At 31.5% G+C, this 23,918-nt stretch overlaps 1 protein-coding gene across 2 annotated transcripts in view; it reads right to left on the reverse strand.

Annotated features, from left to right (window-relative positions):
* Window positions 1-6,024: 6,024 nt before the first annotated feature.
* Window positions 6,025-23,918, reverse strand: part of LOC113402499 (3',5'-cyclic-AMP phosphodiesterase 4A-like) — a 146,232-nt gene continuing 128,338 nt past the window's right edge. The window contains exons 8-11 of one of the 2 annotated variants that reach the window (XM_026642780.2): window positions 8,922-9,162; window positions 7,650-8,585; window positions 7,149-7,432; window positions 6,025-6,837 (exon numbers count right to left, since the gene is read on the reverse strand). In XM_026642780.2, coding sequence (XP_026498565.1) covers window positions 6,793-6,837; window positions 7,149-7,432; window positions 7,650-8,585; window positions 8,922-9,162 — 1,506 coding nt within the window. In that variant the 3' untranslated portion in view covers window positions 6,025-6,792. Of the gene's footprint in view, window positions 6,838-7,138; window positions 7,433-7,649; window positions 8,586-8,921; window positions 9,163-23,918 lie in introns of both variants that reach the window. The other variant, XM_026642788.2, reaches the window with a different exon arrangement.

Consider the following 23,918-nt stretch of genomic DNA (forward strand, 5'->3'; position numbering starts at 1 on the left):
TTATTTGGTTGATATGTTTATTTTCTAAACTTGTTAAAATAATAAGGACATAAACTGAATAAAGTAAATAATGTTATGTAATACGTAAACATTTTTCTATATAATTTATACATGGTTCATTAATAAAAGGCGAGGATTAAGTTTACAGAATACCGCGTGTAGCGGAGAATTTAGTAACGGACAGACTCACGTCGTACTACCTCGTCTCGTGTAACATAGTTAGTGAGCGTTCATTTAATTAACTTCGACCTTTTGCATACAAAACCAACACTTGTAATTGAAGAATATACCTACGCAATTCGTAATGCCGTTACAATTTTTTTTCTATAAATTATGTATGACGGTTTTTATAATTTTACAAATAAAATGAATCTTTGTGTAAGGACTTTTATTGAGTATTAAAAGTTAATAATCAATTAAATATAATTAAAAACAATTGGGGTTTTCAATTACAACAGCATTGGTTGTTTTAGAAATCACTTCGTGGCTCACTCGTGAAATGTTGTAAATTGGCGATTCGCTATTTTAATGCTAGTGGCCTTTAAATGTTATTATTATTATATCCAATAGTGAGGTACCCCAGAAGGTATCTTAACAATCTTTTTGGAGAGGAGAGACCGCCGGAAATCTGCTTGCATCCGGGTGCTTGTTGCGTTTGGCTGTGCAGAATAGCTCTCTAGATAAGTAATTGCTTATGGAGCGCTGTGATGGCAGAGAGGGATGGTAAGGCGAAACTACAAGGGCGATAAAAAATAAATGAAGAATATCAATCGTCAAATCGTGTAAGAATTAATTGCATGATATCTTCAGATTTCAGTAAAACTATGCGCCAAGTACACGTCCAAATGCCCTAGAAATTATGAAGTTTTCGTTTGGTTTACATTGGTATTAATATTGGTATTAATAAAGTGGGTTTTAATTTTTTATTTAGTATATTTAAAATTAATAGCAATTTATTTATGAAAATAATTTAAAATAGATATAAAGAACATAAATTACGGTCGGCAATATACTAATATTATAAAATAATGTAAATAAAAATAAAAAATCGTTTTTTTTCATTATTAATAAATCAATTTTTTATTTTGTAGTTGAACTTGGGAATGGTTATTTAAAATCATCTGATTTATGCTTGAATTCACTTCATCAAAAACTTGATGTCTATGAAATAGGATGGTAATAGAAAGGTAAACATCAATTATAATTTTTGAAATAATACTCTATTTCAACCGTAAGAGGAAAAAAGCGAAATAAATAACATTTGACAGCAAATTGACGCGATATCATTGGTTGAGAGCTTGATTAGTCTATGATATTCACAATGGGTTTGCGCAAATTGGCGTTTCGAACGTCGACGATAATGTTATCGGAAATAAGTAGTTATGTGTAATAGTGTTGTATTATAGATATGTAAAGATATATTAATCATAAACTCTTTGTAGTGCACAATATGGCTGAGTTATTGGCAAATAGATTGAGATATGTAAATCTAAGGTTTGTTTATCTTTTTTCCTACTTCCATTGGAATAGGCTATATATTATTACACGAAACAAGCGTAACTTTTGTTAGTAGGGTTAGTAATTCTATCAAAATTCTAGATATTTAAGTCCGAAGCATTACTTTCCAAACTGTAGTGGATTTTGCTATTATTATTATATTTAGCGATTAGAAAAATATCCACGATATAAGTATTTTTTTAACACGTGACATTGGCAGAATATTTTGCGCTCAATGTAAGAAAAACAAAAAATGAAACAACAATATTGGGGAAATAATTTTATTCACATTCAAGAAAGACACGGAAAATACACCGATTGTCGAAAATATTATATAAGTGGGTATATCAAGAAGGTACACATTAATATTACTACTAAGAAACTACATAGTTGTGTACATTGATAAAGATTAAACATACCTAACAACACAGGTCTACTTCCAATAGTATATCAAATTAATAGCAGTCTTCGAATGTAAAACATTATAAGTCGATCGTAATACATCTTTACCAAATATTATAAATAGATAAAATGCTGTTAGTAAAATTTAAATTCGTTATAGTATATAATATAAAGGTACGCCTGTGTTTCAGATGGTCCTGGAAAGTTAACGAAATCATAATGAAGTTTAGAAAAATACAAAATAAATGAAATAAATAAAACGAAAAAAAAAAGAAAATAAAACATTTATTTTCAAAAGCAACGTAATTACGACGTGTTTTCGCTCGTAGCTGTAACTCGAGGCGACGCCGACATCTCACGGTTACGGAATACATAATAAATCCTAGCAAACGCCTAACCTGCGTCCAATTAGACATACCTTACTCTAGATCGATAACTTACGTAAAACTGCACGCCGTTCCGTCTTAGTCGTTACTATAACAAGACACACTTAGAAAGAGATGTACAAAGTTTATCAATTAACCTATGCTACCAGCGCGAACAATTGTACTTGAGAAAATAAAACTTAAAATTAACTTAAGTAAAAATTAAATTAGAATTGCCTCTCATAAATTTGTGCACCTCAAGTGAACTGAAAATACCACCGTCTTTGTGCCCATTTAACATCTACACAAAACGTTAAAATGATATGCTAGAATATATTTACCTAAATAAGCGAAATAAAATGTACATTCTGCCTTTGACAATTAGAACACATTTGAAACGTTTTACAAGGCTCAAGAAACTTAAAGTAATAGTTTTGACAAGAACTATATTAAACAGACTATCATAAGTTTAAGAAAAATTATAATTAATTCGGAGGTTACCAAAAGTACGTTATATCATCGATCATTAAACGTCTGTTCGGATAACCCGGAAACGACACCTTGTGAGACGTTATATTTTGAAAAAAAAATTAGCTTTAGTGTAATTTTGCAGGTGATTAGCGAAACACATATTTTCTCTTTCTTACATCATTGATTGATATTTGAAAGAAGAGGACGCAACGGTATTTTATTAATCACCTCCTAAACAACACTTATAAGTACGGCCGTATTATATTTTCCTCATAAGACGACATCTATTTAATACTTTGTTTGGTTTGGTAATCAGTCTATCCGAGTACCTGGATCAGTTTGTAACAAACGTGTAATGATCATGAAATAATATTTATACAGATTCGAAATATCAGACAGCAATAAGGACAGTTAACTGTTGTAACGACAGCAAAAACGCACAATTTTTCTTAGCGATACGTGACAATTCATTATTACAAAAATAAACTGTGTAAACATCTCGACGACTGTACCAACTTTTCAAATTCTGTAAAGTCTGGTCAAAATGTCTTAAAAATATATGGACAGTCTTCTGAGAATGTTTTGCTGTCGCTACAGTTCTTAACGATTTCAACATTTAGTCATAAATTATCTGTTATAGAAATAGGTGCTATAATAGTTTTTGTGAAGTATTGGGTATTAATTTTTATTGTTTTGGAACGAAAAGTATCCAGATGGTTCTTTATAATATCGACTCGATCAAGCAAGTTATGTTTTCGAAGATAGAAGAAATTCCAAAGTTTGGATTGCATAATGCCTCGATATTCCAAGCGGTCTATTATATGACAATGAGAAAATAGAATTCAACATTCAATCTAATATAATGATTACATGTAATTTTAAATCTGTTTCTACACATTAAAATAGTAGTAACATGAATTCTGGACCCGATTTTAGTATGAACGTGTGTTGCTCAAAAAAACCAAATTAGCTTGATGTGCTTGAAGCAAAAACGTCTCGATTTCAAAAGGGCCATATTATAAAACAATCGTATATTTTATTGTAATATTTCACTGCGACGTAGAAAATACTTGGATATCTATTTTTCTTCAAATCTTTAATTAATTTTGTGGTCGTTTATACAAATCAATATGATTTACAGACAGTGAAAGGTTATCATTGAAATAAACATAGATTCTTAAAATCGGGTCTTTTTAAAGTAAGATACAAATACTTAGCAATGACACATAATATCTACTACAACACCAATAAACACGTTACCATAGATTTTATACTGGGGTCATAGAACTTGTGAACGAACGTCGAATTGGTCAACTACTTTTTTTTTTAAATATATTTAAGCAACATCAATTAGTACCTGAATCCTCATGAAATACTTTAAACAGTTTAGCTTTCCTAACAATTATTATATTCTGATCGTACCTACAAACATTTGTAGAGGAATATGATGTTTGAATGACGCGGGATGATTGAGATTTTTTTAATTTTAAATAAAAATTCAAAGAGCGAAGGAGTAACGAAATATTTGATCCTAAATAAACGTTGCGTATATATCATTGTTAAACTTTATAACGGTAATAAAATTAAACGATTCATTTTAAATATAAATCATATATATTCCTAATTTATTTATGTATATTCCTAAAGTAGTGTCATACTTGAAAATAATAAGTAAAACTATAAAATAATCTTAGTATTGAGCATTTTCTATTATTAAGTTATCTTTGAATTAAATTATATTTTTTACAGAATAAATCGGAACTAAAATCGAACGAGTCAATGTCTCGTTACCACAGATACATAATTAACAAATGATTATATTTTTGTTTGCAATACAACAATTATAACATTTAACGGCGTCAACATTTTAATAATACCTAAATGTTTTAAATTGTAAATTGTAAAAATAAATCGAACTTCAACAAATTTGATAAGACGTCATAATATAATGAAAATATAATATATAATATATTAATCAACACTTAAGTCTAGTAGAAAAAACTTAACTTACAATTGTGCTAAATTATATTAAAAGAAGGACGAAGATCAGTAACTGAGTGAGGGTGATCGTACTTAGAATATATTAGACTACTAGTGTACTTATAACCTAACATGTCATGTCATGTCATGTGGCTTCGTAAATACTGTTATATTTAAACTAATCTTATACAACATTATTACTACGGTGAAAATCTCTTACAGCATTGGCGCGTCCCAATTGACGGATATCATATGTGATTCGTGACGTGCCACCGTTCCTGATGGAGCCGAAACGGTACTGTATCTAAAGTGTTCATAGTCACAATACTTTGATAGTATGCTTAAAATTCACAATGGATTATTATTATCATTAATATACCAATGAAAATATGACAAATTTTAATGAACATACGATTATAAGTTGCTTTGAATTCGCGCAATTTCAAGACTACCGCCAATTTTATAAGAACTTATTTTATTAGTTAAAGATTGACACTTACGCCTTTTGTTAACAAAGCGAAAATAAATATTTAAATAAAGAATGCAAAATAAGACTAGACGTCGGTTTATTTGAAACTTACTGATTACGTTCCGAATTGCAAGGGAATTATTATAATATTATGATGACTATATTAAACCTATTGTAAAACCTTCATGGAGTCTAAGAATCCTTTACCTTAATGCACAATATTTTATAAAACATATATGAATAAATAGACGACGATTGACATCAATAACATTGTATTTTTTTTATTTTTTTTTGGTTTTTTTTTTAAATATTTTTGTGATTGGATAAACTTTTAACGATAACCATGTAACTACGACTAATTAAATATTGATATATAATAATAACATAAATATAATTTCCACTGAGCAAGGCAGCAGTCCGTTCTCTCTCCCCGTTTTACATTCGAACCTAACTTTCGAACATTTAGAAAACAGTTCGTTTTCAGTTCAATTCCGCTAAGCAAGAAAATTTTGTTATCCTAAATCAAGCTCATGTCTCCTCCATAACAAAATGCTCTACTCAGAGGAAATATAGTCCTATAGATAACCGATGCTGGTTGCTAACTACATACTGTGTGAGACATACCTACGTTCGCTATTACTACTCATAAATATTTAATACAAATACATTGAATACCGACACGAGTCTTTAAATACATTTAAATATCAAGTGATATTTTCTTTTTGAATGAATATGACCCCAGTTCACATTAGCTGTTTTTAAACTTCTGATGCGACGATTGTGGATTTTTAGTTTGAAGTTTTTTTTTTTTAATTTAATGAAACCGATATAGCTGCGATGGCCACGGTAAGTCCATAAATTGATAATCGTCAGTATGTTTTTTTTTTTTTGAATGTTTATTTTTTTTAAATTGGTAATACTGAATTTAGTAATATAACACGAATAGTAATAAATATACTTCATACGTTAACGCCAAAAGGGCGTTTGAATAAGATCTTAAACAGAAGAGCTTAAAACTATGACTATATAACTTTCAAATACTAAAAGTTATTGATTATGAGACTCTACTCCTTGTTTTAAAATTTGGCATTCGCTTTGAATGCTGGGTCGTGTCCGTTAGCGACGACTTCGTGGCCCTCAGCCAACTCGAACAAGGTAAAGAAACTAAACCTAAGTTAGTCAAGAAAGAGATATACTAAATTAATAAATACTTAACAAACGCAAAAAAAAATCAACGCTGTTTATAGAAAACAATTTGTACTAAAACTTAGAAAAAATCTTAAGGAAATATAATTTCTGCACGGTCGTGTGACGTCACGGGTTGCAAGACCAGCTCTACAACCATTGAGATGGCAGCACTAGCGCTTGTGAACGCTGGCGTGCCGCTGCAACGGTACAGTGTACTGTCGTGAGAGGGCACCAACGAAGCACACGCAAGGGACCAACCCTAGTACGTGTACTCGCTAGAGGGCACTGTCACCGTTGTGTCACCGTAAGTGTGGTATCCTCAGGTCATGTCTCTTCTTTAATAATTATATATTTCCGAGAGAATTTTGTCGATTCCGTGAAACATTAGCCGCGCATACAATGCGGGCGCGATTTATGTATTTACTTCTTTTCATTGGTTTTTGGCTGTTCAGAGGTATTATATACCTGAAAAGAATAACAGAAGCTTTATTTATTTATCTATCTTTGATGGTAAGGGATACTTATAAAATAATAAATAAATATATGCATGCCATTGCGACAAAAGCTAAGTTAGAGTAGGTATTATTTTGGTCTTGACATTCATTGAGTTCTTGTGATATATTTTTTTATTACTTCATTTTTCCGTCTCAATGAACGAAGGCCCTTATTAAAGGCTCCAAAAGACAGAGCTAAAAGCGTTAAACAGCAGCCTTCTTAAGACAGTACATCATGCAAAGCTAAAAAAAAAAAAACATCGACTTAGCACCTGTAATCACCTCAACGGGCAAAGAAGCCCTGCGTGGCAGATGTTGCATCGTGCGTTCCTGGACGCTGTACGTCGCTTTAGCGAGCCACTGTTGGCAAGTACCGATGGCACCCGGCTTTCGCCTGCCTCCGTTTACGCTGTGACGCAAGGCTCCTAGTGATGTTAGACCCCGCAGCTCGGAGGGCGCCACTGGGGCTGGAGCTGACCCGCGGCGGCGAGACCAGCAATCCTTGCTAGAGAGCGTGCGACGCAGCAGCTGAGGTATAATTTCACGCATCTTTTTCTCTTTTGGTGCTGTGAAATAAATAATTGTATTAATTCAAGTATTAGGCCTTTAAAGCCAATTCGATAAGTATTTAGATACAAAAATGTATATGTAAAGGATCTGGGGTGAAAAAAATAATATTATGTGCTATTGTAAATGTCAAAAATTCTTGTGAATAACTTGATTATGATAAAAAGAAAAACTGTTATATTTAAACAAAAGGAGAGATTTTTTTATGTAACTTACAGTAGGCAATAGCGTCGTTCGGCATGGACTTCCTACGACGAAGCAGTTGTTCAGACGAGCTAAGCTGTACCGCAGACAAATTGTCACGCAGTTGACTGCCCACGGTGGCAGAATCTCGACGGGAGGCACCCGAAGACGGCTTGACCGTTAGTTTAAAACTCTCCCTTAGTCGGCTGTCAGAATCGTCAATCGTGCCTACGTTAGTAGCATCTGTGGTACCCTTAAATAAGTTGTTTAGCCTTTCTTCCAAAGTCAGCGCAAATTCAGTCGTATTACGAGATGGATAGATGGCTTCCTCATTGCTCGTGTGCATTGGGCGGCTTAAAAGAGCGTGGGTCCGAGCAACGGTCTCCAGCGGAGGGAATGTCTGCTGCCTCACCAATTTCCAGGTTCCGCCTTCTTTGATCACGGTGTTAAGCCGAGTTGCTTGCATGGGCGTAGTGATAGAGGCTATCGACAGATCGGGCAGAAGTTTCTCTGTGCTTAGAACTTTCTCAGCTGAATCAGTGTGTTCGATTTGAGAACGCACGCTTACTTGCGAGTTGATTGAGTGCAGACTACCCACAGTACTTTCGATTCCACTGCGTTCTTTGATCTTGAACCGAGTATCTTGGAACACATTAAGTGGCACAGAGAAACGGCGCAGTTGTTCTTTCAAGCCAATCGGTTTGACGGGATTTAAAGAGCTTCGCCGTAATGGCATCAGAAATTCTTGGCTGTCCGATATATTGGTTCCGGAACATGTTTCCAAATCATCATCGACCATGTCCGCTTCAGATATTTCCGTCTTAGTCTCTTCGGCTATTTCTTGTACAACAAATGACTCCCACTTGGTTTGATTGTATGCAAGGTTCTCCAACATTTGCGCGGAGAGGTCGTTTTGTAGAAAACGATGCCATTCGGTGATTAGAGGAGTTACTACGTACTTGAAAAACCCTGTCGGTTTCAAAACGTTTACATTATTTTAGTACGCGAGCAAAACAAAAATAGGAGTCAGTTATTTTAACTGATCCTTAAATAAAGGAAGTAAATCGTTATAATCAATCGTTATTAACAAATTAATAGTAATTTGATAACGTTGCATAATATCAAAGACGAAATTCCGAAAATTTTCGATACTTATTCAGTATCAAATGCTTCAGAGTAGAATATGAATATATAATTGTTAATTCTAGAAAACATGATGAAATAAAAAAAAAGCTAGAGATATAAATAACATTCAGAATAAATTTAAATTTAATAATATTATTTAATACTAAAAGTCGTATTTACCAGTCTGAATCTTTGGTATCGAAGTAGTATGGCGATCACAAAGCGCGGTCACTGGTAGATTGAGTTTGCGTTCGTAGTCACCCTGGCGGAAGAATTCCTCGCACACCTTCAGGCTCCACTTCCTGCTGATCTCCCATGGCCGGCATGGGTTGGATATGTCGGCGCATTTTAGTGCAATTTGCAGCACAAGGTGCCGATGATCTCTGTTCCTCATGTCGAGGGTGTTGTTGTCCAAATAGGTCTGTGAAATAATAGGCTGAATTAATATTTCAGGAGACTAGAATGTATTTAAGTTTTTCTTACATTTACTTAAGGTTAGAATAAAATGGGTATAAATTTTTCATTAATAAATAACTTAATAATATTTATATACGTAGGAGATAAATTTAAATTGCATGAAACAATTTCGTCAACTTATCTATTTTGTAAATAGAATATTGTTGTTAAATTTCACGAGTAGCTATGAGTGTGCGTTAGCCTGACTGCTGTTTTATCGAATTATTATTCGATGGTTCTATTGATAGGAAATGTTCGAATCGATCTCAGTAGCGTCGATGAGTGTTCCATATTCTATTCGTTTTAGACTAAACCTACATAAAAGCTAATAAAATAATCATTTGAACTTACAAGCGGGCGATTGTGAATCGGTACCGTCATATAAATATTAAATATTCTACATAATACTTTAAGATATTTTGTTTGGAGTTAATTGGAACAATAATAATTATACTATACTAACTGATATCCGCTCCTTGTCTCTGTCGGCTATCGACTACGTCTTTGAAGGAAATATTTAAGTTTGGAAATATTTTACTAGACCATAGAGAGATCAGGCGCAAGACCAACGGCTTTTCAAGCTTTACAACTCTGGACAACCGAGAATTACTTTAGAGAAAAAAACAATAACTATCTAAATGTTAGCCTGTCTCGGGTTTTGTATCGTTGCTCGAGCAAGACGGCAGTGAGGAGAAGGATCGGACGGTGTATATATTCGATTTATAAACATACAAAAATATAATTGAGAAGCTATGAACTATGAAATGTATTTTATCTTGAGAGTTAATAGAGAGAATATGAAAGCAATAAATACATCATAGTTTGTTAAAATATTTTAAAGATTAAAACAATAAATTAAAAAATATATATATAGTGTTGCATTTATTATAGTTTCATTACAATATACACAGTTCTAGCTGTAAACTGTCCAGTCGATGACCTTTATTTTAATAAATACTATTTTATTTAAAGCTTAGGGACTGCGGCTCCCCAGATGGCACATCATTGTGATTAACGACCTGATGTACTAAGTCTAGGAGATTGGAATTAACTAGGCAAACTGGAAAACAAGCGTTGACCGTGTTTTTATTGTGTGTATAACCCAGTTTCTCAATTTAGGATTACTCCGAGTATGAGCAATGATTGATAAACATCGAGAAGAATTTTTGGGTTACGCTAGACCATTATCGTAAAAATAACAGTTGCCAAGACAATTTCTAAGGGGAGAATATGAGCGATTAAATTAATATCGATTATTTAGAATATAGATATTGTAAGCATGGATATATATTTTAATTTCAATGATAATACAAATTTCGAAGTGTAATACGAATATTTATGCCCGTGGAAATGTTTATCTATGCGCACACGAGATTTAATTGAATAAAAAAAAAATATATATTTGATTTTTTGTAGCAATCATTATCGTTCTTCAACTTCGAAATTTGAAGTTAACGTTTTTTTTTAGTGTCCTCTTAAACAACAATTTCTGTGTTGACAGCGTTTGAAATTCTTCATAATGGTTTAGAGAATATATATATATACATTATTTATAATTATATATTGAGACAAAAGGTTAGCCGTTTGTCAACAAAGCGTGTTAACAAAACAAAAGACGACGGATTTAGTGAGATGAAGTTCGAGTGATTTAGTTAACTGGTTAATGATTTACTTTTTAAATATTAATTTAATATGATAAGTTAAATGGAAAAATAATATGTGTCTCAATCTTTTGTATATGACACTTTTGTGCAAAACGTTTCCACTTTTATTGACACGCACTTTTATTTATTTATTCATTGCACTTATAGCAATTTATTGTAATTAAAAATATATATATATATTGAATAAAAAAATTTTAAATACTAATTTCAGTACATTCGCGTCGTAATTAAAAACGTCAATTTATTGAATCTGTGGGAATAAACTATAGCATTGATGTTCAAATCCAATGTATGGAAGTAGTAATTACTATTAACAATCATCTAATGAAGATTATTCAGCAACTAATTGTATAAATTCGAATCACATTACTCTTTCGATTATGAACCACGCAATTACCTCTCATTGTTCAGCATAAAATTGAAATTCTGGTTTAATCAACGATTACTAAGTTTTGATAACATACTGTCAGGTGGTCCATTTGTCAGTATAGTTTGCCCTTCAATACATAGCATGAAACAAAGTCGCTTACCGCTGTCTGTCCCTATGTATGCTTAGATCTTTAATATTACACAAAGGATTTTGTTGCGGTTTTTTAAATAGATAGATTATATTATATTATAATTGAATTAATTAATAGATGAATTATAGACCAAGAGGAAGTATAGAAACACTGATAATTTTAGAGGTTTCTCAATTGATGTTGTAAATAAACACATTTTTGCGCTTACATTGCAAACGCTAGCTGAACTCTACGAGATAGATCAAAATAATGTACTACAGTATTGTACAACTTAAAAAGGTCTTCAAAAAAGTCTGCGATGGTATCTATCTCTTAGGGGTAACCCACAATAAACATTTTTATTCTTTACTTTAAACAATATGGCCCTTTACAGCATGTAATTTAAATTAATATTTTCGAAGATATCACAGATTTAAAATGCAGAGCGAGAATAGCATAGAATAACAATTTACTTGGTGGTAGGGCTTTGTGCAAGCCCGTCTGGGTAAGTACCACTCACTCATCCGATATTCTACCGCCAAATAACAGTACTCTGTATTGTTGTGTTCCGGTTAAAAGGGTGAGTGAGCCAGTAGTAGTGTAATCACAGGCACAAAGGATCTTAGTTCCCGAGGTTGGTGGCACATAGGTGATGTAAGGAATGGTTAATATTTCTTATAGCGTTTTGTATTGTCTAATGACAAAAAAGCAGTTAACGTTGTAAGACATTCTGTAGTATATTTAGTATCAGCATTGCACCCGTGCGAAGCCTGGGAGGGTCGCTAGTTATAAATAAAATAAATAAATTTATTCTAGAGAACGAAAGACTATCACGAACGTAGTTAAAAATACCTTCCATGTACGAAAAGATCCCATGAACGGATTTGCATGTGATACTCATCTCATTCGTAAACAAAGTACACTTTATTAATAGACTATAAAATTTTTTTTCTCTAATATTAAGCAATTAATTGCTTGTATTCAAAAAAAAAAGTTTCTTTTTTAATAAACAGCAGCTGTTGACAAATTGCACCGAAAGGTTTCCATCGTATAAATTACCATGTAACAAATACCTCGTAATAAATTTAACTTTGCATTATTGATAACTTGCTTTCGTCGGACCGCTAAAAATCAACGAGGCGCGTACCATGATAAATTACGATAGACACTGTGGTCTCGGAGCTACTATTATTGGATTTATTAATGGTCAGTTGATCAGATTAACTGATCGCTGCTTTGTAAACGTTTAACGAATTTCATATATCGTTTGAGAAAATAATCGAATGACGTCACGAGTTATATTTCTTCGCCATAATTCTGTAGTCTGGCGCAATAAGGACCAATATCAATAACCCTTACTTTTAATAAAATAGAAATGCTGAACGGACGTTGGTTGTTTTTATGACAAGTGTCTTTTCGTAATATTGTTGGAGACAGGTTGACACAGATATATTTAGCATTTTTTAAATTATTTGGCAAATGTCAAAATGTGGTTTAAGTTTTATTCAAGAATGTACATTAGTCTTGAACTCTTGTGCATATTTGTTTCAGATATTCACATGTTTTTGGTATAGGACAGTATGTAAATGTTTTAGGGTACAAATTACAGTATTTTAAAGAATGTACGAAAATGTAAAACAACAAAAATTTATTATCATATATATTTGATTCCGTTATTCAGAAAATGATTATTCAGAATAGGTTTTTTTAAATCCATACCAATTTTCTCCTTTTCCTAAACCTTTATAGATTTTCTTAAAATATAATTATTTTGATATCCGTGTCTTCAGTAGAAAATTATTAGACATGACGGGCCGACAATAGAGTTACACTATTCTTGTCTGCGGAACCCAAATTGAATCACGTCACTCAGGTATTTATAGAATTCTTACTTATTTTCGTTTTTTCGTAACTCTGAAACGGAATGGCTTCGAGAAAACCGCTGATGAAGAAGGCAGACAGGAGAGGAAGCCTGGGTGTTACATTTATTCGATACTAATAAATCAGTTACTAAATTCCTACTGGTGGTAGAGCTCTATGCCTAGTTGGTCCCAGTCATCAGATATTCTAGCGACAAACATACACATAAACAATAGTTGCTGTGTGCTGATTTGACGGATGACTAATCCATTATAAACATCAAAGGGACCGAACGTCTTAGACCTTATCCGTGAACTAAAAATAATTAAATTAATACTCATTTCTATTTAGGTCTTGGTGAATATTGCGTCAAAATCCATCGTTAGTGTGGAATAAGTTCAAGCGGACGGACGCGTAATTACTGCTTGTATGCGACATTAAAATGATTAATAGAGAAATATATTGAATTTTGAAATAAGATAAACAATCTCACCAGTGGTCGCCCATTGGTCGAAATTCCACCGTAATTAATTGATAGTAAAAATAAGATACATTGATTCGATAGATAAGAAAACTAAGGCTCAGCTGAACGAAAATGTCACAAAAAGCTTTATTCGTTTATACTCGTATCGTTCTGCATCTTTTACCGCATCGAGAATGGAGATTTTTCCGAGGTATTGTTTGTTCCCTGCCACTGAGTTTCATCTTCAGACATCGCGCCAGAATTGCAAATTCCATCCAACAACTTGATGTCGCGTGTTTTTGGCATATTTAACTTAATTTATAGGAGAATCGGAATTAATTAGCGGTTTTATATACGACTTGGGAACCTTTAAAAAAGAACATATTTATGTTTTTATAGGACGACAATGTACGTACAACTACGGTTTGATGTAATTGTCACTTTACATCAGGTGAGCCATCTACCCGTTTGTCCACCATGACCTAGATATCTGTATATACATATATATATAGATCTTATATATAAATCTATTGATCTTAGATGATGCTTCGTTCAATTGCTTCGCTGAAAACACGACGCAGAGATTATCGAGGAGCTCCGTAGTGGCCACATCGTGAGGAATGAGGTATTTAATGGATTAAAGTTATCTTATCTCATCACGGAAAACAATCCATTGAGCGGAGCGTCACAGATCGCAGACAAAACTTACAATACCAACGCGAATACATATTAATTTAATCTGAACAAACAAACAAACAAACATGATATACATATGTAACGCCCTAAATCACAAAGAATACGTAAATTTTAAAACTATTGAATTCGTATAGTCTCGCTCACTGCCTCTTATTTAATTTGTAATTTTTATGATAACCTTTTACTACTAATTATATTATATATTAATATAATAATACCGTTTGTATCCAAAATAAACAGATATTGATTTAATAAATATTAAATATATTGTCAATGAATAAGAAAAGTTAAATAAGTTATTGTTTTTAGTAAATTTAAGTTTTGACGTTTGAAATAAATTATTTTATTTAAAGGTTGCGTTTAAAAGTGTTTGTTTAATTATTATTATAATTAATTATTAATATACTATAAATGGAAAGTTGTGTAATTAGTAATAAATTGTATATAATAATATAATTTATTATTAATTATATTTGTTATTGACATTATTTTATAATTAAATTATTTTAAATAATCTCCATTTTCTTCGGCTTCTGATATAATTCGAGATAAGCATTCTTTCGGATATCTGTTCTTATCTAATGTTTTAATTTAAATCTTGACTGGGACAAGAATTCATTAAAAAATATAAAATATAAGACCACAGTCAGACATTTACAGACACAGAATTTTAAGATAGTGGAAAGGAGTAAATACTAATTCTTATCGGTAGAATCTATATTCCGAACCGGGGGTAGCTTTACATTTTATATGATTTTTAAAAATGGCGAATCTAAAGTTCTATTTAAAGCCTTTTTGAATGAAGTATTCTTTTATTTAGATTTTTCCCTAACCAAATATGCAAGGCTATCTAACTTGTCTCAGCTCTATTAAAATATGAGTTTTAATAAAAAAAACTTCATCCAAGCCAAATTAGTTTAATTTGAATATGCCACTCTTCCACGCGGTCGTGATCGAACAGTAACTATTTTGAATTCTTATTAGTATATACAATGAAGGCCTTAATGTAAATAACTCTTACTAAATAAAATGTTATTGTTTATTCGATTTAGAATTATAATTATCTTAATTAATTTAATGATTGTTTTATTATAAAAAAAGTGTATATAAGTCGCTCTGTCGTTATTCTAACCTAGATTTGACGGGAAATTAATTAGCTCTCAGCTTTAACACAATGCTGTCGCCACCTTTACATGCTAAGAGGAAATCACAATTAAATTTGTTCATAATTAAAACAATACTAACATTGTAACGAGTAACAATTTGTGAATTAATTTCAGGTTTAACGGAAAAAGCTTTAAACTCCAATTATGTATGTGACTATATGTTCTTTTATTGACATATGCTTTCATAAATATTTTTGGAATATATAATAAAATGTTTGGCATAAATCGGAACGTCTTTGAAACAGAAACTTGTATAAATATAATAAATAATTTAAATGTAAAATAATAAGTTCAATATTAAAATATATGTTTTAATATTGTACTTATTAATTATATACATTTATTTATTTAATACTTATTTACAATAATCTTTGAGTCAATGTCGAACATCTGGGAATAAGCCGTTTATAGGATCTGTCGACACGTTACATCTACATTCTACATAAACATATATTCGACTTGTCTATTGTCAAACTATTGAAAGAAATAATACCTACATACAATGTATTCGATTGGCAATCATTCAATTTATACATTGGCCATTCTGAGCAGTAGTCGTTAATACTTAGGGTATTGATCCACTGTCAGAAGATCAGTACCGCTACTGTGCAGTGTGTATCTATACTTTTTATAAAAAAAAGCGGAAAAAATCTGTCTATCAGTCTGTCTGTTATGCTTTCAGAGAGAATTTTATAAAAAATGTTATGAAGCAAATTTGAAACACAATGAAGGGTATTTATACCGAAATCCTACGATACACACTAAACGTAACAAGTAATTTTTCGTCCAAGACTGTAGATTGCAACCTGGGTAGGAACCACTGAATTTTCAGGTGCAAATTAATATTTATAATTCATCGGTGCTCGGCGTTGAAAGATAGTACCGTGAGGAATCTTGCATGTGACTCATGTCTCTTCACCAACCGGCATTGAAGGTACGTCACAAATAAGCGCCAAGCTTTCTTCTCCAAAGGAGAGTAAACCTCAGACCATACAGGCAGTACAGTACTGTACTATACTCGATTTCACTTAAACTGCTTGGTTTTCTTTGGCGTTTGCAAGTGCGACTTGTTCTAGCAACATGAGTACCGCGGCATTTAAATTACAAAATGATATAAAACATAAATTAGACAGAAAACATTCGAATAGTTGCCACGTTTAAAATATTTCGAAAAATTTTGAATACTTCTCTAAGAGATAGATAAATAATCCTAATAATATAACGCGTCAGTTTGTAAGTGAACACTTAGCAGTATCACTGATCACTTCATAAATCGGTACGATTTCATTTGAGTGTGTTTGTGTGTGTTGTGTCTCCGTGGATGATTTGGGTGGGTCCCAGTAGATATAGCTCTGCTTATGGGGCTCAAATTTTTTTTAACAAAATAATTAGGTATTTCAGTCGTACGAAACCGCGACTTTTAGCCAGTATATACAATACAATCATAAACGCCGCGGTACATAATCTTAAAGATACGTCACGCTCGTGTGTGGGTGATCAGCCTAATATAGACTGTGCGGCTCGCGTTGGAATTGCGAAACTGGTTGCGAAACGCACGTTATCTATAGACTACATCCTAAACGAGCGCGTGTGAATGAACTGCTCACGATCTGACATGCGCTGTGTGTCACACGTAAGATAGTGTGCACAACGACTGATGTCTTATTAATGTCACCGCTATCGACCGCGAAGTTTATCTAAAAGAAATTTATTGAAAATTTTAAATAACATAAATTTTGTTCTCTTATAAAATATTAAAATTATATAATAAGTTTCTATTTTATTATATAGTCAGCTTTCATACAGAGTACAACTGTATTATTTATTTTTTACCATTAAAGTTGGAGGACTTTTAGAATATGTTTGTTATAGACAAATATAATCGGCATGATAAACTTAAAATCTGAGTACCGTTCGGTTACGATACAGTAACATCTGTACAGACAAACTGAATTCTAATTAATTTATATAAATACAATTCGTTTTGTTAAAGTACATTTACGATACACTGGCTCACTAACCCAGTATATTGTGATACCTTTGTATTGTTAAGGCAATATATAATAATATCTGATGAATAGATGAAACTCATACTACTACTAATCGAAGTCATTATGAATATTTTTTTATACACCGAAGTATTTTCTTAATTTTTTTTGTTTATGAATTAAAAATGTGCAAACGATTACTCAATACCTAAGTTGTGTGCGTTTTAACATATAATTTTGTAAATTGAAATAATTTTAACATTTTTAAACTTCAAATAAAATCAAATAAAATTTTGATATTAAATAAAAAGATTATTCGTATATTTCTAACAATGAATGATTCATTTTCTAATAGAGATGCAAAACAAACATTAAACAATTTAATCGAAGTAAAATCTTATTTTTGTAATTCGAGTTCCGCCAAACTTAAATACGTATTTGCAGGTTCTCGAAACCATCTGCTTAATACAATTTGCAACAAAGTAGACTAACACTAGAAAACTAACTAGAAAACTATTCTTTGTAATGTTTTTAAGATACTAAATCGTGAATAATGTTTTTAAGATACTAAATGCATTTTTATCAATTTAGGCATATCCTATTTTTGGTATTAAATATAAATATTGCGAATTTAGAATTAATGTATACCATATTTTTTTAGAATTTATTGTCTATGGGATTTAACGTATCACTTAAAATGTATTAAAATTGGGCACACAAAGATGGCTATAATTTCGTTCGAAAAGGATCGAATAAGACCACACGCAATACTTGAATCCATTATACCAATAAATGCAACACATTTTTTGTTTATACCAAAGGAAGGATTTATTTTATGCTCAAAAAAGTATAAATCAGTCTAATTTCGTTCTCACACGTGACTAGCATGATGTATATATAAATGCTAAGTAACGAAAATTTTCTGCAGTGTATCATTTTATATTTTTATGAAGTAGAAAATTGGAGATCGAACGAGTGGCTCGAATATTTAGAAGTGGCCCTAAAACGCGATCGTTTTGTAAATTGTAGTAAATTTCTATAAAAATATGGTCGAAACACAATAAAAAAAACATCTTGCGTAAACGTTTTGTACAATATTTGAAGTTTCAAATGTAATAATGAAACTCAGCGTCTATGTTACGTAACGAGTCGAGTGAAAATACGATAAACATGTGAGTTATGCTTTTATTGAACCCTGAAACTTGTACATTGTAACTCAAAGTATGTGTTATTTTTCATCAAATTAATAGGCAACTATAGGCAGCTAAAGTACTGATGTGTTATTAGCACGATATACTAAACAAAACATTTTTTTGATTAATTACACTAAAAGAATGTTTAAAATAAAAATGTATTGTATTATATTAAAAATATAATATATTTTGTCTTTTTTTTTTATAATATAATATAAGAGCAATCCATTCCTAATTCGAACGAGAAAAAAATATAGTTAACTTTAGGTTAATTTAATTTTAGACTACGGCGGCTAAGCTTAAGTGAGACTAGCCAATTATACATGACTTATTATAGTGCTCAATGTATGTGCGCAAACTCAGGTGCTCTCTCATAACCCGATGGGACAGATAATCCGACACGACTAAACGGAGTCCATATGCGGGAACAACGATTTCACGCGCTTTCTGTATCACGAGAGTGCAAATCTTGCAACTTCTAGAATCCGGGGTCGATCTGGGATTTGAACCTAGGACCTCGAGATCTGCGGTCTTAATTCGAGGTAATATTTTTAGGACTGAGACAAAAGGAAAGAAATATTTTAATAAATGTTGAGATGTTTTTTTATTACCTAACTAAAAAAACAACTAAAGCAAACATAAAACTTATACCAGAGACGCAGCGCGTTTCGGAAGTTTTAGTGTATAATACGAAACAGACAACGTCTTCTAAGCTACAACCAATTTACAAACACTAAACCAGACAACGAGGTCGCAAAAAAGCAAAGCAACTTTAAAAATATTTTTAATTCTTTATTTTGACAATTATTATTTCACCAAAAACATTTTCAAGTAAAATGTTGCCAAGACCATATGACTCACACACTGTCAAAATGTTTTCAGATCTCATGTAGAGCCAAGCTTCAAACTCTACATGGTCTCACTTTATTAATTTTACACCTTAGTCAAAATATGTGGCTGCGCCATTTCTCTACATTGATATGGGCGTGAGATGTAAAATTTATCGACTATTCATTATGATTTATATGAAACAAATTAATTTAATTTAATTTACATAGCATTTATATTTTAATAAAGAAAATGATTGTTGACTTCCGTCATCAAAAAAACTTATAAAATGTTGAAATTCATTCGAAATATCATCCAAGAGAAAGTATTAATGAAAAATTCTCAATTTTAAATATGAATGATAAGACATGTATTTATCCATTAATGAAGAATTAAATTTAATTGTTTTTAGCTTTTAATTTTTAATAAGTACTAGTAATACATATCTAATGTCATTCAAATTAACGTGACAGTCACTAGGCGACATTTTAAACAAGATGGGAAGACAGACATCTGAGGACGAAAGGGTTTAGTTTCAAAATGAGATAAATTATACACGTTTAATTTGCGTCTCTTTTATTCTAAACACGATTTTGACGAGGAACGTGTTTAATAATTAACCTATTGAGCACCTGATTTACGTGTTCGTGTTATTGTAACGTCACTTACGAAAACTGCCATTAAAATTGAAACAAATATTCGAATCGAAAATCAAAACATACAATACCAAGCGCAATTGTATTGAAAAACGATCCTTCGAAATTGCTTTAAATCAATACCAATGTTAAGTTACTTCTTAATAATATTAACTAGGATTTATATTATAATATTAATATATAACGATCGGTTTTTGTGTATTGACATTTACATTGTCTAGTTATGTATTATAACATTTAGTTGTACGATAAATAAGTTTCTTTGACGATAAACGAAATATAGTTTGAGTTCTCAAATATCGAGATTTTATTTGCTGACGTGCAATGGAGCGTGCCTTGCAGTGCCTCTTTAGGTGGAAAAATATTTTTCTAAAGTATATAATTAAATAACTTGGTAAAGGTCTAGTATAAGTGAATATAAACTGATATTATAAATGAGAAAGTAACTCTTACTGTCTGTTGTGATTTCACGGCTAAGCCAGTGAACTGAATTCGATGAAATTTGGTATTGAAGTATGTTTATACCCTTTTTATAACTGAAGCTTACGATCACCTTAACACGAGAGCGAAAACTAATATATTATAGTATTATACAGCAAAGAGCTCGATAAAAAGCTTACATTACACAATAATACAATATCATCATATAACATTTACATATATGATATGATATTTCATTAAAGTATTCTCATTAGTCATGTAGTAGGCATATTCATACCTAGAGTTTAGTAAACTAAGTCTTATCAAAAGACCGAATTGAGAGGTGCAACGACAGGATTCCATTCCTTTGGCGTGCCCGATTTATAATTTGAAACCTTTTCAGAAGTTATCTTCCTTCACAACGCTTGAAAATATTATTTATTTGTTTTTTGTTCGAAACAATCACCGTTATTCGGGTTTTTTGTACAATGTTGATTATAATGTATGCTTATTATGTATGTTTATTATTTATGTATATTTATTGATAAACAAAAAAATATAATAATTTTCAATCGTGATTTAACTTTTCGCCCGCCATTTATACATTTGAAGACGCACGAACCCGAACTAGCCTCTGAGACGAGTCACGGGCCACTATTATTGTACATTGGTGGTGTTATGTCAGAAAGTCATCACTTATGTACAAAGTCATATATTAATCAGATGAACGATACATGCATAGAATACGAACAAAATCAGGATTACTTTTACACATAAAGGCAGCCCGCAACGTGATCATTCCGCCTTAGCTCAGATTAGATCACTACACAAGGCAGTGCAAAGAACTGAGTATTACATTGCGCAATCTGTAATTATATAATTTTCCCCTCATTGTAATAAGAACCTTTTCGACAGCAGGCGACTGCTTAAATTCGAATGTTAGATTTTTATATTGCAGGCAAATATTCGTCTGTTGGTGATGATCAAAATGAGATTTTTCGATATATAAAAGTCGGATAAAATTATTATCATTGAATCAATATTTTATTGGAATAATATGAAATATAAACGATATACGTATGTACATACACATTCAAACTTTATATATAATTATATGTAATTTATTAAAAAAAGATGAAAAACAAATCGAATTTTAGGTAAAGGCGCGATTCGCACTGCATCGCGTCAAATATTTACCGAAGCATACATTACTTACCACGCGAATTAAATCAATAGTGCGTCCACATAAATGTGATTACAAGTATTACAGAAACGTGATAAAATATCGAGCGACTCTTTTGCAGTGTGAACGAGCCCAACCTTAAACTTGAAAGGAACTGAAAGCGAACCATTCACGTGCATAAGTTATAAAGTATTACACCCAGCAAAGACTTTAATAAACGTATATCGTCGCCTTGAATTCAATAAAATGACAGTTTCCGTGACACGAAGAAATATGTATATTCCTACTTTAAAATGCACGTTATTTTTATTTTGTGATACATTCGATAAAATACTGCAATCTGTAGATGATTATTAATAATAATTATATGTCAAAATCTTATACATGCAAGAGGGATAATTAAGCTGAAATTAGAATAGAATTAATTAGATTTATAAATTTATTTTTAGAATTTTTCAATTAATTAATTAAAAATATATAATATTAATTTCAGATAAAATAAAGAAATATTAAAATGACTACATTTTTGCTACGTAATAACATGAGTGAGATTTGAATTTGGAAGTCGGTTAATTAATAAAATACTTCCCAAGGTAGTATCTATCAGTTGTGTTAGAACAAAGTCGAAGCCCGCATACTAGTGTATAAAAATAATTTCTCGCTGCGCCATATACATGGGAAATAAAAATGTGGTCGCCCTTAATCGAGCCTCCCTTTTGATTTCACTTAGCCTTCATACACTATACATATGTTATTAATATATCAATTGTTGCAGCAAATTAATAGGTCTCGCTGATTCAGTTGGGAGTTCTGTTATTATTCATTCACAAATGTCATGTGAAATGTTTTGCAAATTTTTCTTTATATTCTAGGTCAGTAGGTATGTTATACTATTGAACTTTTATTTTAATTAATTAAAATATCACATGTGCAACCTATAAATTTCCTACTGCTGGGCTAAGGCCTCCTCTGCCTTTGAGGAGAAGGTTAGGAGCAGGATTAAGAACTTGTTGTATATTTAAAAAAACTATGTTCCTCATTATCAGGCAAACGGCCGAAATTAGTAACAAAAATGATTTACTAATAAGAAAAAAATTAACTTTGGAGTAAATAACAGCCATAATTTTGGTACATTAAAAATAAATAAACCAATCAATACTGATATTTTAAACGCGAAAGGAACTCTATACGACAATACCACTGAACCGAATTTGATGGAATTTGTTATAAAGGATTGAACTCCAAGAAAGGACATTGGCTATTTTTTATACGTAGCACCCGACGACCATACCCTAAAACGACGCGCGGTCGGCAACTCTTTATAAACAAGATGAGAAGCAGTGTACTCCCTTGTTTCAGAGCGAACATAACGCCCATATCGGATTGCTGTTTAAACAGAGTATGAGTTTGAATAGAGAATGCACATTAGTTTGAGCTATGCACTAATTTTTTTTCAATCCATAAATGTTATCTGAGGAGAGAATCACAGTTAGTAAACCTATCACAATCTGTTTATCATAAGAGATAACGGCATTTATTTTAAATTACATTATCATAGTTAATGAAGTTAAAATCGACTTTATTTATTTTATGAAATTAGTCTGAATGTAGTAGATCGTCCTCTTATTTAAACAAGGATGGTACTAATAGGATTAAGTCTGTAATATAATCAGATTCCAGAATATCGGTGCTTCTTGAATGCGGTTTCCTTCGAACGGTGAGAATCTATAGACATTAGCAGATTCCAATATTTGTTTAATAAATGGTCTTCCTTGTATAAAATACATTTGGTAAGAGGTTTAAATAGTTTAAACCATTATTTGAAATTATCAGTTTTATCTTTTATATATGTATATTGTATATGGTTGATAGTATGTGAAACAAAGTTAATAACAAATTATACTTTACAACGTCAAGACAGCGATTAAATCGTCATCTCCTAAAATATAACTTACCTTAGATTGTAAATTTGCAATATGTGTAAGATAAATAAATATAAGTCTTACGCAAATTAACAATGTGATCAAAAATCTGCCTTATTAAACTGTTTGTATTGAAATTCTCCGACTGGAGTCGATAATTAATTGCAGCTGTAAGTTATATT

This window comes from Vanessa tameamea, chromosome Z, assembly GCF_037043105.1.
Source record: "Vanessa tameamea isolate UH-Manoa-2023 chromosome Z, ilVanTame1 primary haplotype, whole genome shotgun sequence".
NCBI lineage: Eukaryota > Metazoa > Arthropoda > Insecta > Lepidoptera > Nymphalidae > Vanessa > Vanessa tameamea.